The following is a 16482-nucleotide window of genomic DNA, read 5'->3' as shown; positions in this document are numbered from 1 at the left end:
AGGTTTTTGATTTCCATATCGTAAAGGGCTCAGAGATGTTGGTTTAAACAGTAAAATCTCTCATATATATTTAACTTATAATAAATAAATCTATAAATAATAGAAAGAGTGAAGCAGAAAACCCTCTTTTTTGAGGGTTTGTCCAAACTGATGTTGTCACGACTGTATACATGTGTACAGACTGTGTCTGACAGGCCTTTTCTTTTTTTTTTTTTTTTTTTTTTTACAAAGAGGACATTTTGACATGTCACAGCAGGAAAAGCACGGGTGTAAATGATAACACGCACGAATGTGTTGATTCCACGTAGCTGCCTCATTTTCGGGGTCCTGGTCTCGTGCACGTCGGCTCACCGTCACACTCCCACGACTTACTGAGACATTTGAACGGGACAAAAGCCGTGTTAATATTATCAGCGCCTTTCCTACTGTGACAAGCCAGGATCCCTGCTGTGAAAAACCAGCCCGTTGTTTCGGCACTAAATTTACATTTTTAATGGTTTATCAAAAACTGAAATGTGTCCCCTTGCGTCCCACGCTTCTCTGGTTGCGTTTGGTTGCCGCTCTCGCTTCGAGCTGCGGTGGTATCTGGATTAAGGTGCTGCCTCGTACCAAAATCAGGTCACTTGAGGAGCCAAGTAACAGAATCCTGCTCAGATATGGGACGAATGTGACTCAAGTTTCCAGAAGAGATACCACTTTGTTCGCTGAGAAATGCAACAGTACTATGAGCACTTGAAGGCAGCATCACCAGTCCTACATGGTAGCGATTATATGATGCTTATCAGAGTGAGATGTGGGCATATGCACAAGCCTACACCTCCTCCTGGAGGGATAAGCTGGTAGGGTGGGAGTTAGGGCCGAGACTATTATTGATTAATCTCTTTATTACATATTACAGAAATCTTTCAGTCCACAAATATATAGATAAAGGAGAAAAATGCCCGTAACAATTTCCCAGAGCCCAAAGCAGTATTTTCTTCTCTGCCGAGCCAACACGCAACCTGATGCTTCTCTCTTTCATCAGATTTCCCACAATCCAGCTGTACATGGTGCTGGCGTACCCTCCCATATTCCCCCTCTACTGTCCTGCACGCAAACACACAGACAGACACACACACACACACAGCTTTGCTTACATAAGCGTATGTCATGCAATGTGACATAGCCACCATCACAGAAACATTAAGCTTCAGTACGTAAACGGGCTTTCATATTAACAGCAGCAGAGCAGAACTTCTCTCTCTCTCTCTCTCTCTCTCTCTCACACACACACACACACACTCGAACACTTAATGCCCTCCTCTTCTCGACTCACTGCACTACTCCAGCCATAAAATGTCATGACCATTTATGTGCACAAAGTCCAAACACTCTCCTGTAGTGGTTCAGCGCAGCCCATTTGGGCTCACAAAAGGGGGCTGGACGTTTATGTAAAGTTAGCGCAGGACAAACCGTAACATTGTTTCGTATTCATTAAGAAGTGCTGCACAAAATGAACTTGCGCGACATGTTTTAAGCAGGACATCTGGAAGGTTTTAGTTTACATACGCACAGAATGGGAGACGTGTGCGTTAGCTAATCTGGTCTTGCTTAAGCTTTTGGACGTGTGGGAACTTAATCTCTGCACTTTTAGCAGATTCGAAGCAGGAAACACACACATAGATGTCCTGAAAATTCATGAAAATGCTAACTTTGATAGGTTTAATAATTCATCTTCAAACGATATAAACATTCTAAGGTGGTGAGACGAGGGCTGTGTTCATCCGCGTGGCTAAAACTGTCACTTGGGATTTCCTTTTTTGGAATTAAGAGTATATAAAATCAGCAGAGCACCCGTTAGTCTTCACTGGGTCTTAGACTTTTGAATGTGCTCCTTATGTTTTTATATTTTTTCGACATCGTATTTTGTAGTGTTGTCTACTCATGGTAACCCTGAAATGATATAAAAGATCTACTTGCTGCCACGTACCAACTTTGTCTTTAAAACCCAAAACTTAAATCTGCTGCTACGTGCAGCAAACAAAGACAAAAATAAAATAATCTAAATTTGTGGAAAAATGCGATTTAAATTAAAAAAAAATAATAATAATATTTATTTATATATATATATATATATATATATATATATATATATAAAAAATCTGAGCAAAGCACTCAATGGCAGGTTCTTGGCAGTTTTTGATAAATTTGTTTTGTTACCAGGGCTGCACCTTACTATTATTTTGACGAATCGATTAATCAACTAATTGTTGCAGCAGCTGTAGTTGGTACCAAACACCGTTTTGAGCTTCAGTACCCAACACTATACAGGACATGTTATATTTGATAGAGAGGAAAAAAGAAACAGCAAAAACTTGTATAGTTGAAACTTTTAAATTGGATACTCTTTTATTTTTAATCAGTATTTCAGCAGCTTTGACAGACAAAATACAACTTATTATTTCTTGTGTCTTTTTCTTCCTCCTCAGGTTTTTAGAGGGTGGAGTTTCCCAGAAAGGGGAGAAGGAGGAGGGCTGTGATGAATGTAGGGGGGGAAGGAAGAAAAAAAAAAAAAAAAAAGGTGAAAAAGAACATTTTTCCCTCTCCACCAAACAAAAGTCTTCACATACAATCATATCGTGTTACAATCCTCCCTCCAACCTTTCAAGTCCTAATACCACGTTTGTGCGGAGAACTAGTTGTGTTTCATTTGTAGGAAAAAGAACCACTTTTTTAAAGATAGAAACTGAAATGAACCGGGCCTGACAAAAGCACAGGTTACGACAGTTGCATATGTAGACTGTTGGATGCACCAAATCTCCTGTTACTGTCGAGTGCGAGAGCAGAGGTTTGAGACCTCGGGCTGACAAACTGTCCTTTTAGAGTCTTTTGTGCTGTGCCTGTGAAGCATGAACAGCAGCAGATACGGTCGACGCTTGTCCAGGAAAAAAAAAAAATTACACATGAAATATTAGAAATTTACATAAAGACACACACACACACGCACACACACACACACACGCGAAATCAGGCAGCTTCAATGTGGCTTTATTTCCTCCTCTATTGTTTTTTTTTTTTTTTTAGATGGGAGGACACATGAGTTACTTTGCGAAAATGCTCTCTCCACTTGTCGGCTCAACTCTTGCTCTCTCACAGTCCTGGTTGTTGTATTTACAGTGCCGCAGTTTTAAAAGTGCTGCACATGTTAAGTAGCTATTTACACATAGAAAAATAGGAAGGGGGGGGCGCGCAGACGAGTGTGGGGCATTTTGCTGACAAAGCCGTGGAACTGACAGATAGAAATTCATCCCCTTACTTGTAATGAAATGCTTGTTCTGGCCGAGAGACACACACACACACACACACACACACATACCCACGCACACACATACACATTCAACTGAAACAAAGCGTAACCATTCAAAGTTCCGTAGAAAATAGTTATGTGTTCACATTCTTATACAATATACACTGTACACACTCTGAGGACGAGGAAGAACATGTTTGTCTCATCTCCTCCGAATATGAAAGCACTAAATTATAAGTCTAATTTCAGTGCAGTGCAAAATAAGTCAGTTTTCGAGACATTCCTCTGAAGATATGACATTCAGCACGCCTCCATACCTACAGGACTGAATGAACATTAGCTGTGATTTTTTTTTTTTGTTTGTTTTTGTTTCAACTTACGCAACAGAAGTGTGGGAGGGGTTTTTCTGTAGGCACAACCACTGATATAGATCCTCATCCTCTTTTCTTTCGCACACACACTTACATAGTCCCACTAAATGTCATTCCTCCCTTTTTCAGCGCTCTCCGAATGTATCAAGGCTCCGGAGTCCAAAGCGGAGAACGTAAAACGGACAACAAGCGTGTAAAATCGTGTATTTTTGAGCCTTCGCCCAGACTCTGCATTGCTCTATGAGGGAATTATTTTGAAGTCTAAAGTCACACGGTGGCTCAATCGACAAATAAGAACGTAAAAGGGAGTCACTGTAGTGAGAAATCCCTTTTTCTGTACTTGCTGACGTTGCCTTGAATTATTTTGCGGACCCTCGCTCGCTGCTGCCCATCAGTGTCGGTCTTTATCACTGGAGACCAGTGGGGGCTGAATGACTGGATGGGTGTGAAGAGGGAGCCGGGCCTAGCTGGCGTTGACTCGGAGGTTCTTCATGCGGTGGAGCAGCGAGTCCTTCTCCATCTGAGCCTCGGCCAGCGCCATCTTGGCGCGGGACAGCTCCACCTTCAGACATTCGTTCTCCTCCATCAGCATCTGGAAAACCAGCGACAACGGAGGGCCACAGTGAGGAGTCAGCGTGTGGCTGCTCGTGGTAAGTCGAGCTGGATGGGAAAATCTCGTCACGAGATCCAATTACTGGAAATTTTTAAGGTTAACCGAACACCGTGCTAGAAAGCAGAGTTTCATAGCCCTGTGTTTTGCTGATTGTAGGACTTGCAGGTCTTAAAACAGCATTATGTAACTCTTCACTCTCAGTGTTCCATCTGAAAATGTAATACTTGTATTCTGCATAAATTGGTGAATATCACTCCCACTGTGAAAGAAAGCCAAACGAGGAACTGGAATAGCTCAGCAAAACCAAAATTTGGCACTACATCTTTTGATATCACCCTCCAGATTGATCACTCGCACAAAAAAGGTCTTTCTTGGTCGGCGGTTTATTTTTGTAGGAAGAAAAAAAAAAAAAAAAACAGGATTCGATTGGCTACACATGCATTTCGCTAAAATCTTTACCGTCTAGATTAATCTGCTGTTGTGGTGGGTGAGGTTTTGTGCCTGTATGCCTTTTACTCTCACATACCCCCACAATATGCCTTCGTAGTGCATCTCACCTTTTCTCTGGTTGATGGAAGAGGGCTGGGGGGCGGGGCTTGGGTCTGCGTGGCCTTCGGTATGCCGCCGATGCCGCCCGCAGCCTCAGCGACCGGAGTCAGAGAGTTGTCAGTCAATTCGCCCTCTTTCCTGCGTTTGGCCTCCGCTGCTCCGTCCACTTAGGAGGGGGGAAGAGACAACAGAGGGGAATTTGGAGGTGTGGAAGTACCGAGCGTGGACTTAAAAGCGTTTAACAGGACACGTTATGCAACTGCTGTGAATCAGCACTGAAGGTGGAGGTGGAAATATCTGGCAGATAAGAAAATGTGCGTGTGTGTGTGTGTCTGTCACCTCCTATAGAGAAAGACCCGTCGTCTCTTCTGTGTATGATGAGACTGTCCACTTGTAAGGTGATCGGCGAGGGCTCGGAGTCGGAGGCATTGTCTCGGGGACCGTCATCCTGAAAGACGTGAAGTAAACGTTGAGTGCAGGAGTAGTAAGTTTTCATGTGTGTGAAGAGAGGGAAAAAAAAAAAAAAGAGATCCACATCAGTTCCACCGCAAATCTACTCACCCATGATGGAACCCAAGAGAGAAGGCAGAAAGGCCTTTCTATGTCATTAAACATTCGGTTCAAATCCAAATTCCAATTAGGCCATGGTTCAAAGTATTTAACTTGGTTACAGAAGCTTATTGGCTGTAATGCAGTGAGTTATGGGGCCAATTACTGCAACACGACTGGAAAAAATAGGACAAGTGTACTCCTGAAATGTTGCGGGTAGAGTTCTGCAACAATAGCCTCCGGGTAAAAGAAAAATCCAAGCTTCCAAAGTCTGAATACAGGGATCTGGAATAACAGAACCATAGAGGACCGAAAACATCATAGACCCTCACCTTTAAGTTTACATGCGTGTTCATGACACTGATCTCCATTGGCAGCACCTGCGGCGCAGAGTCGTCCTCCAGAAAGTGGGCCAGGTTACGCAGCGTGGACATCAGGAAGCTTGCTTGGTATCCGTGGAGACGCAGCTGCAGGAAGCCGTTGCGCTCAGCCAGCGGAGAGTGGGCGGCGGCACAGGGCCCGCTCTCGAGGCGAGCCCGCACCTCCGGACTGTGGAAGCCCCCGAGGGACGCGGAGCTGATCTCCGCACCGGCTGTGGAGGAGGATACAGAGGCTGCTGTTAGCTTTAGCTACAGCTTCAGTGTCGCGTCTGAGGATGTTTATGTAGAGATGCTTCAGCTGAAAGACATTTGCACCTGACATTAAAATACACCCACAAATCGGCAGGGCAAATGTATCCGCTGATGTTATCTTATTGCAGATATACTGCATTGGTGTATTTGCCGGCCGGTAAGTAACTGCTGTACATAAATGCCAAAAGTGGTTGGAAGTTATTCAGCCAAAGTGTCACCATTACACAGTTTTTCCACCAGAGAGCGCTAACAAGTTTGTTTCTCTCCTGTAAAATGTTCCACTTGGTACTTTTCTTGGTCACAACAAATCTAAGGGATCCATATAAAGGTTCTTTGTCTATAGTAAAAAACTACTTTGGCCAGTATATTATTATTATTGGCTTTTTTAAACTCCTAAATATTGATATCAATATTGGCCGAAAAAACAATTACTGTTCTATTTTAATCTCTTCCCTTAGCTTTGACATATTTCTGATGACTCATCTGCACTTGAGGATGTGTATAGAGCCACAGTTCACTGACGTTATTTGGTGAAAACAGACACTTCAAAAAGTGAGAGTGATGAGGTCTAATTTTCCAGTCTCCTTCGTCCTCCTCCTCCTGATCCAACAGTTAGCCTCATGAGCTAACGGTAAGGGAGGTGTGGGCGGAGGCCAACGGTCTCCAACAGCGCTCCTTGTTTTCTATACCGCACACTCTTTTGAGTGGTCCAATGATATTTGAAGGGTTCGATCAAATTAGTCCTGTATCTGGACCCCCGCCAGACTATTCTGTTTTACTTTGAAACACGTCTCATTACGGAAAGCTAAAGACGCTCAAACTGCCATTTCACTGTGACTTTAAATTGCGCTTCCAATCGCCTTGAGGGATGCCGCAAAATATGTCAAAATACAAATATCTTATAGGTCATCGTCAGGACACATCGAGTGAATTTACAGTTTGAATTTATTTAAATTTGCTCACTCTAATAAAAAGAAATTTAAAAAAAAAAGGGTGCATGTTAAGGCCATATTTAAACAGGGTTGAAATAAGAGGTAGGATGAAGAAAAAGACAGAGGGAGCACAATATCAGAAAGAGGAGTGGGAGACAAAGTTGGAAACAAAGAAAAAGCAAAGTGAGCTGGAAAAAGAGAAGCAGGAAGGAATTAGGAAAAAAGGTGGACTGAAGAAGACTGAGGTTTTGTACAATCCCACGGGTTCTTCGCTGCAGTGGTGTTTAATTATTTCTAAGGACTAGGGATTAGAGGGTTTGGTGGAAACTCCCACCTCTGATTTGAGGATTCCGAGTGAAGATTTAACCATCAAATCTTCCTTTTATGAATTAGTCGCTCCACAAAAGTAAGATCTGAGGTGCCAAAATTTGTGAAAGACATGACCGTGTACTAGTACAGAAAAGTGTTCCAGCCCTGAACGAACTGAATTCGACTCTCAGTAACACAAACTGTGATGATTCAATTCCTGTTTATTAAGAGAAGGGGCAGAAAAGTGGAAAAATTGAGGAGAGAGAGAAAGAGTGCAAACATGAAGTGATGAAAGCCGAGGCTGAGAGATGTTAAACCCAGAGGAAGGTAATTTAAACCCTCCTTTCACATAATCTTTACCACTTTATACACAAATAGTAATTTAGCTGGCAAGCACACAGTTACAGGCGTAAGTTTTTAACAGATGAGAGACACCGTGAATTGTGATAAAAAAGACTCAGCAAGGCATGAACATGGCCACTTAAACAAAAAATCTTTTCATTATGACAGTGAGAAGTGTGTCACATCCCTTTAATATGCTCTCTGAAGGAAAGTCAGGAGAGGGTTAATGCCACAGAGCAAAAACATTCAGAAAGACACACACATACACACAATCCTGTCAGCTTTTCTCAGATAAAAATGGCATATTCTCTCTCAATCCTGGGCAGCTAGGGTTGAGGCAAATGGAGAGAGAGAAAGAAAAAAAGAAAAAAAAGAGGTGGGTGAGGTGAGAGAAAGAAGAAGAAAGGGAGGGAGCCAGCAGTCAAGAACTGAGTGACTGTGATAAGACAGGGAGGGGAGAGAAAAGATAGCCTAGAGAGGGAGAGAGATGAAGGGAAGGAAATATGGAGGGGAAGGGGGTTAAATTACAGAGGATTAGTAGGAAGATGGAGTAGGAGCTGGAGGGAAAAGTCAGGAGGAAAGGTGGAGGAAAAGAGAAAAGAAACGGGGGAGGAGGAGGGATTGCTCTTGTGAGATAGGAGGAGGAGGAGGAGGAGGAGGAGGAGAGGTAGCGAGGGGTAAAGCGGGCATTTCTCTCATTGCCTGAATCACTGGGCTGAAACTGCAAAGTCTGCTGCAGTGGAGAGATGAGGAAGGTGGGGAGAACAAGGGGGTGACAGAAAGATGGCAAATTAGGCAGAGAGGAGAACAGGAAGGTTGGGGGTTAAAATAGTATGCACAAATGGTTGCAGTTCATTTGAATCTGGCTGACACACACACACACTTAAAGGTTGTTGGCCTAATGTTGCAAATAATGGGACCACTCACTCCATTACTGTCAAATTTACCCTCTGTTAAGTGCCACACTCTCACACACGCACGCACCGAGAGAAAGAGATCTCAGTGTCACGCAGACACCCCCTGCCGCTGGAAAATGAGACAGAAACACACGCTTTCATGCGGCCACTTGCATTGCAACACACTGAATCTCATGTGCATCTGCGGTGCATGCCGTCGAGCAAACATCCCGAGTCTGGAAAATGTGATCTGACAGGAGACAAACTGGGAGAAAACACGCACGCACACGCACAGGCGGAGGCAGACGCACCGGGGCAAGCATGCATGTTAAGTTGCAGATGGTGAATTAACACACAGCAGTTACCTTGGCTGCACTGAGCAGGTATTGGTACTGAACACACCATACCTGTGGGGAGTTACGGCAAGGTAAATACAAAGGAGGAGGGGGTGGCTGCGTTAGTGTGAAATATGTGTGTGTGTGTGTGTGTGTGTGTGTGTGTGTCTGTTCACAAGGAATAATGGTTAACCTATTTTAGGAGATTAGGGGATGCAGACTAGGGATGCCACCAACAATTATTTTCATTATCTCAATTAATCGATGAATCCTTTGGTCTATAAAACATCAGAAAACAATGAAAAATGCCAATCACGATATCCTACAGCCCAATGTGATGTCAAAAAATGTCTTGTTTTGTCCATCAAAACAGTCCAAAACCAAAAAACATTCCATTTTTTTTCTATGATGTAAACACTTACTTCTTTAATCTAAGAGCCTGAAACCATCAAAAGCCTGGCATTTTCGCATGAGCAACCATCTGATTGTCAAACATTTTCCGTTGGTGTCTGTTGTTGGTTAAACAGGGATATCCTGATATTGCCGCTGGTCACTCCGGTTGTCTGTGTCTGTGTGTGTGTGTGTGTGTGTGTGTGTGTGTGTGTGTGTGTGTTAAAATGTCAACACGCAAAATACAGTGACAAGAGGGGTCAGTTATGGAGCATCCTGGCGGTTCAAGACCCGACAACCGAGCTTTGAGTCTGTGCCGGGACCTCTGTCACATGTCCTTCCTCTCTCTGTCCTCATGTTTCCGCTCACTCTCTACTGTCAAAATAAGACAAAATGCCACAACAGATCATCTAAAAGTAAACTAAAAAAAAGAAAAGTGGGTGGGTGATGTGGCTGGGTTTAATCTAAATCCACAAACAAACACAGTGCAGTCATCCCCCTGTTATTCTTTCTTGTTTGGTAGCTGGCCTACTTGTGTGCTTAAATCTCAACAAATGTTCCTTCACTTTCATCTTCGGCATTCGATGAGAGTTTATTTTGGCTGGTTTGTTTTATGTAATCAACAGGCTAACAATTTACAATAGAACCGGCTTGTTCTTAGCTCCAGTATTTTGTCTGTTTACGAATAGCAAAATACTAGCACATATTTGAAAATATCAGCAGGTCAGTAAGAACGGTAAAAACTACAAAAAATAAGAAAAAAATCCTGATATGAAAACTTGAAAACCTTAATATAAATACTGCAAACAAATCAGACCACGGAGGAGACAATTTTCGTGACACTGGAGTTGTTTCTGCGGGAGCTTCATAAAACTAAGACTGTATGGGGGATGTTGCTACTTCACTCAGCCTCGCCTTCCTGGCGCCATCTTTACTTCTTTGGTGGAAGATTCTCTGCTTGTTATTTGTGTTGTGGATGAATTTAAACAAATTGCAAGAGACTTTTCCATCAGCTTTTCTCTCATTCCGTCATCTACTATTGCAAGAAAGTCTTTACGCCTATTTGCACTCCTCTTTTGTGGGGGGGGGGGGGGTCAGGGTATGTATGTAGACTTCCTCTTACCCAGGCTGCGGTTGCTGAGGTACTGTCTGAGGCTGACGTTGCCCAGCTGGCTGGGTGTGACCTGGCCCACCTCCAGAGCCACGGCCGTGCTCTCGCCCACCACCTCCATGCCCACACACACCGACTGCACCTTCAGCACGAGCACCGATACCTGGAGGAGAAGCGCACACACAAAAACAAAATCGGGAAAATTATAGTCAACGTAATCGGCAATTTACGCATTCTGGATACATCACACATTTTCTGATCTTAGTTCCCTCGGTGGATTTAAATTTCTGATTGGCAACTATAGCAATTTATTAGGTTATCATCACAGTATGTCAGAGGACACTGGATCCACAGCAATTTAAATGTGTAGTTTCCATTTTATGTCTACTGGAATCCTTTTTCTGTATTTTTTCATACTTCTGTAGACCTTTCAAAAGGTTGTCGTATCTTACTATATCTTTGGCGGGCTCGTCGATGCTCTGGGATGTCGCGCTGACAGTGTCGGGGGACACACCTCCCTCCTGCTCCGGACCTGTTGCAGCCTCGGTGGCGCTCTCTGTGGCGCTCTGTTCACTGATGGCATCCTTGAAGCCTGTGATGGACACGTCATCTATACATGAAGACATAAAAAAATGCGACTCACACAAACAAGTACACATATTTGACACTGCCTTTTACATACTGTCTTGCTTTATCAATACATGCTTATACACCACTACCCTAGAAGCACAATGCCGCCACCCTCTGGTCAAAACAGCTGCCTGCAAGCACATATACAGTAATGATAATTTCTTGTTCCCTGTAGAGACGTTTTCTTTTGCATCATCCTCTACACATGGAAGTCAGAAGTCAAGTTAAATACAGACCTGAAACAGGAGCTTGTGGAGACACTTAGTCACTCAACCCCTTGATAAATCAGGACACACAATATTTGTGTGTGTGTGTGTGTGTGTGTGTGTGTGTGCGGGTGTTTTCGCTCCACCTCTCTCCAGCAGGCTGTACGTGTCTCCATCCTCCATCAAGTAGCTGTCAATGGAGATGTTGTCCAGGGACTGCAGGGACGGACTCTTCTTCATGTTCTTATAGGACACTGAGAAACTGGACTGGGAGCGATCCCGCATCAAACGACCACTACAACACACACACACACACACACACACACACACACAAGCATGAAGTCATGAGAGGAATGTGTGTGAGCTTTTTCTTACATATCTGCTTGAGAATTACTGTCTATGCATGCTATTGATTTTAAATTACTGACTGAAAGACACAGCCCGATTAATTTAAAGAGACAAGAAAAGAAAAAGAGAAAAACAGGGCCGCTGCTTTTACCACACCACATCTGACAGGAATTTTGTTCTTATGCTGACACTGAGCTGATACCACTGCACTCTCAGAGAGCTGACCGAGCTCACTCAACAAGACATGAATTAAATATCGCTCAATTCCTTTGTGCGGTGTTGTTTAAGGTCAGGGAAGAACCGAGCGTGCTATCCTCCCAAGTGCCAGAAACGATCTAAAGAAAAATCACGATGAACAGAATCAAAGTAGCTCCCAAAAGACTGAGAACACAAGGCTGAAAAAAAAGAACTGTTACAGCTCCATCTCTACCTTCACCACGAGTCAACAGGTAGACACCAAACAGAAAAAAAGGACTAGACACACAGACACATACCAGCGTGTCATGCACACATGCAAATGCATGCCCTCTGGAGATTCACATAGATGCATTTGCACTGATTTTTACTCATCTAAGGATCACAAGAAGGACCCACATACACATACAGTACACACACATCCGTACACACAGTCATTAGTACAGCTAGTCACAGATCCAGTGCCTTACATGTTGGACATGGAATAAAGGGAGGTGGATCTGCTGGAGTTTGAGGAGCTGAGGAGATCAGAAACCACAGACAAACTTCCTTTCCTTGGTAGAGAGAAAACACACACACCTCGCATGGATCAAAGCGACGGTCAAGAGGCAGAAAGGGAAGTGAATGAGTTAAGAAATGACAAAATATACATGTACAGTGCTGACAGACAGTAGATGAGAAAATACACACGGAAAAACATGGCGGCTTGAGAGCAGCCAACACTCACAACGTCAGAGACACGTAAAGTCGGAAGACTGAACACTCACACTGACAAACACTCTCATGAGGGGGTTCAACACACAGCTCTTGTGTTCGGGAATAGAGAGAGAAAGATCATTCATTAGGTAATCATCACGTTGGTTAACCACAGTGAGTCTGAGGGGGGGGGGCCCTGAAAAATCTAAACACTGTAACACATGCTCAGTTGGTTGAGATGTGATCTTTTAAGGGCTCCAAGTAAAGATTACTTTAATTATCGATCTGATGATTGTTTTAATAAAGAGATTAATTGGTGACTATAAAATGTCAGAAATAGTGAAAAATGCCAAGTGGGGCTGAAAAAATCAGGTAATTAATTGATTTGTCAATCAAAAAATTAATAATATTCCCTTAATAGAGCGAATAATAATTAATAATTAATGTTTGTCGATTTAAAGACATTACTTTGGGCTCTTAGAATTATCAGTTTGACAGTTAATCAATAATTAAGTTGTAGCCTTATTGCCGGATGACATCTTCAAATTGTTTACTCCAAAATAGATTAAAACTGATTAAAATTGATTAAATTCAGCTACACTGATGCAAATATTTAGCATTTTTTCCATGATAAATGGTTCATCAATCATTAAAATTGCTGTAAAATAGTTTTCTATCAAGCAACTAATAAAAAGTAGAAAAGTGCTGAAACTAATACAATCTTTACCTTTTCTTGTAGGTAAAGATTGAACTGTTTGGATACTGTGACCAATGTAGAGTTTGACGTATGCTAATTATAACAACTTAAATGCCTAAAACTGTTGATGGCCTTGCGTTCAGCCCTAAACATATTTCAATTCAATTTAGTGAGTTCTCTTAAGTGATTCAGTCTGACAGTGTTATATCAATTCAGCACAGGGCTTTTCTCAATGGTAAGGACCCTGTGGTGAAAACTGACGGCATTTTTGTGTGACAAGCTGAATACCTGGATATTGACTGAGGCATCCTAGCAGCTGCAGCCTTGTCTTTGTCACTCAAGTCTTTGCTGCTGAGTGGGTCAGACAGAGGGTCACTTGTCTGGGTTTTAGAGTCTAGTCCAGCTCCCATTTCGTCACCCACAGCCAACCCGTCCACCACCGCCTCGCCCCCTTCATCTGAAGTCCACCTCCCAGGGTTCTTAGCTGAAGTCCTCTCCTCAAGCAAGGCTTTATGATTTGAGTCGGGACGTGAAGTTGAGGTGGAGGTGTGGACGAGGGGGCCAGGACCCTGCGTGGCTCCACCCTCGGGGCCTTCACCACATAACAGCTGGTCTACAATGCACGACCCTTTGGCTGCTCCTCCTTCAGACCCAGACCCTTCATTCCCCTTCTCCCCCTTCTCCGCCCCCTCTCCTGCATCACTCCCAGGCTCCAGAGTTCCTCGGCTCTCTGAGGGTGACAGCTCGGACACCAGAGGAGATCCCGAACCTTCAGGCTGGGGGATGGGCTTCAGGAGCATGGACACCTCTGAGCTTTTCAGCAGGAAGCCCAGGCAGACGGTGAAGGGGTGGTGGTCTGCAGGACACTGGCTGGGATCCTTGCGTTCCCTTTTGGAGCCCATCTCTTCCAGGTCCTGCTGAAGTGTCTGCTGCAGGGCTTTGATGCTCCGCTGAAGATGCATCAGAAACACATACTGCCGGTGGCTAACCTGCACACACACACAACAAAGTGATTTTCTAATGACATAGTGAATCAAGCTTCTGAATTAATAGAATATGGCAAGAATAAACTGATCTACACTAATCACTGTGTGTACAGCGGTGGTTCCAATGATCCCAGTATTAAATCCATTGATATTCAGCTCCCAGCATTTGTAGTGCCAGTCAGTGCAAACACCAGCTTGTAGAGGGCGTATTTACTTGACAATATAATTGTATAATTATTTTGTCCTTTGAGCAAATCAATTAATTTTCTCATTCATTTCACTAATAAAAAAAGAAAACAGCAAGAAAAGAAATATTCAATAAGAGATCTGTTAACCTCAGAGCTTAGCAAATGTGGGTATTCTATCAACCTGGAACTGCATCACTCCTTCGCAAGGAGTGAAGGAGTGATAACTGGTAAATGTAAAATCGTAGATATAAGACAAATAAAAAGAGAGATGTTGATCAACCCTTTGTTGTGTTTTAAAACCCAGACCCAGAACTTATGAAAATTAATGTCCATGTAAAGTTTCTTTCTATTTATATTTCTATTTATAGTTTCATCTCTTCTGCATGTCTGAAAAAAAAATTAGAATGAAAACCATACCTGAGCACTTAAATGCTTCTGCACGTGCACCAGAACATGCACATCTGCGTCTTTACTTGATGATGATAAAGAGGAGGAGGAAGGCAGACTGTCCAATGAGAGGGGTTTATGGAGTCCATTGCTGGGTGGCAGGGAAGCATCATTGCTATGAGATGCTGTTGGCGCACCATCAGTACTGTAATACTCCTTTAGTAAGCGTTTCCTCTGCAGACGTGTAACAGCCTCTCCTGATGTACTTCTGGACAGACGTGATCCAGCAGCACTTCTAAGCCTCTCCTGGTGCTGGACGAGCTTTGTTGGCTGACACGCCCACACAGTGAGAGGGAAGGAGTCCACAAAGGGCTGCGGCCGCCCTTTTCCTCCACGGGTGCCTTCGTAGTCCACCCAGAATTGGGCAAAGTGCAGCGCCCAAAAGTCTGTGGCGGCCAGCATCTTGAGGGCGTTTGCGCCCATCGTCGGCACCACCAGGCCCCGGTAGATGTCATGGAGCTTGGTGTCTTGTTCGTGAGCGTGACGCTGGAAGACGGGATGGAGGAGGGGTAAAGAGGAGGAGGTACGAGGGAATGAGGAGAAAGATGAAGAGAAGAAGGGCTCCTGTTCGAAGGCCTGAAGCAGGGCCTCAAGGTGCGAGCGGGTGCAGTTGGCAGGGTGCCGGGTGTTAGTGGCCACCATTTCTGAAGTCTGTATCGAGATGGAACGAGGCAGATCGGGAGGGCAGGAGGTCTCTCGATCAGTGGGAATCACCAGCTGATGGAGAGTAGAGTAGTAGTAGAAGAAATAGGTATAAATAGGAGAAAGTACATTCCACACTCTTAACCTGAAGAAAGGTCATGTGTTTGCAGTCCTCTTTACCTTGAGCATGAGGCCGTCAATCTTGATGTCAACATGCTCATCAGGTTTCTGCGAGTCATTGAGCTTGTAGATCTCCATGAACTGCTCCAGACTCTGCCTTAGGTCGAGGGCGAAAAGGTTGAGCCACACCAGGCTGCGAGGGTCCAGTACCAGCTGCAGGGCATTCAGCTGGGCATAGAGGTTGGGACACGGGACTGGAGGAGCACGAGGAGGAGGGCAAAGACGGAAGAGATATGGCATTACTTATTCATCAGGCATACGGAGGGACGAGGTAAGATATTAAAAAATAATATTTAAAAATAAAAAAAAATCACAGAGAGGACAGACAGTGAAGAATAATGCTTTTTTCTACTTTCCTGGCAAAAAAAAAAAAATATCGTCTTGACCACAGATTCATTTGTCAGAAAAAAAACCTCTAACTGTTCGTATAATGTTTCCTAATGAAGTGAATCTGTGAGAAACCCTTAATATGAATTAACTGGGTGATCCCTCATCCAGAGCGCTGGATGCAATTCAAAAAATCAAAGTCCTCTCAGCCACACAGCAGTCGATGACTTCCCCACAGCTGAGTGAATGTGCTGAATAGATCCAAAAGAGAGTCACTGCCAAAACAGTGGGCAGTGTAGAAAAACAGCTACTTACTCAGCTAATGCACCTACTACTACCAATACTACTACCTACTAATAAAATTTCACGTTTCTAAAATGAGATACTACTTTCTTGAGATTACAATAGCTTGAGTGTTTAAACACAGAAGTCATACTGGGGTAGTCTTTTCCATCAGGGAAGTAGTACTCTGTGAACTCGACATGGATGGCTGGCATCTCTGGTGGAAGGTACAAGGTCTTTTTATTACAGGAGATCATGGTTTTGGGGCTGGATCGACGCTGGTCTGCTGTTGATACCTGCAACACACACACACAAACAAAAAAAAGAGACATAAATGCTATAA

General features: G+C 43.6%; 1 protein-coding gene across 5 annotated transcripts in view; it reads right to left on the bottom strand.

Annotated features, from left to right (window-relative positions):
- Positions 1–2168: 2168 nt before the first annotated feature.
- uhrf1bp1l (UHRF1 binding protein 1-like) overlaps positions 2169–16482 on the bottom strand; it is a 33944-nt gene continuing 19630 nt past the window's right edge. Inside the window, exons 12-24 of one of the 5 annotated variants that reach the window (XM_040143981.1) lie at positions 16294–16435; positions 15531–15724; positions 14679–15425; positions 13376–14076; positions 12165–12248; positions 11298–11446; positions 10768–10925; positions 10328–10478; positions 8845–8886; positions 5701–5960; positions 5159–5267; positions 4828–4985; positions 3043–4249 (exon numbers count right to left, since the gene is read on the bottom strand). In XM_040143981.1, coding sequence (XP_039999915.1) covers positions 4121–4249; positions 4828–4985; positions 5159–5267; positions 5701–5960; positions 8845–8886; positions 10328–10478; positions 10768–10925; positions 11298–11446; positions 12165–12248; positions 13376–14076; positions 14679–15425; positions 15531–15724; positions 16294–16435 — 3024 coding nt within the window. In that variant the 3' untranslated portion in view covers positions 3043–4120. Of the gene's footprint in view, positions 2514–3042; positions 4250–4827; positions 4986–5158; positions 5268–5700; positions 5961–8844; positions 8887–8958; positions 9580–10327; positions 10479–10767; positions 10926–11297; positions 11447–12164; positions 12249–13375; positions 14077–14678; positions 15426–15530; positions 15725–16293; positions 16436–16482 lie in introns of those variants that run through there. The other 4 variants (XM_040143973.1, XM_040143988.1, XM_040143998.1 and 1 more) reach the window with 4 other exon arrangements.

Source organism: Xiphias gladius, chromosome 2 (assembly GCF_016859285.1).
Source record: "Xiphias gladius isolate SHS-SW01 ecotype Sanya breed wild chromosome 2, ASM1685928v1, whole genome shotgun sequence".
Taxonomy (NCBI): Eukaryota; Metazoa; Chordata; class Actinopteri; order Istiophoriformes; family Xiphiidae; genus Xiphias; species Xiphias gladius.
This window is presented reverse-complemented; position numbering and strand designations above follow the sequence as displayed.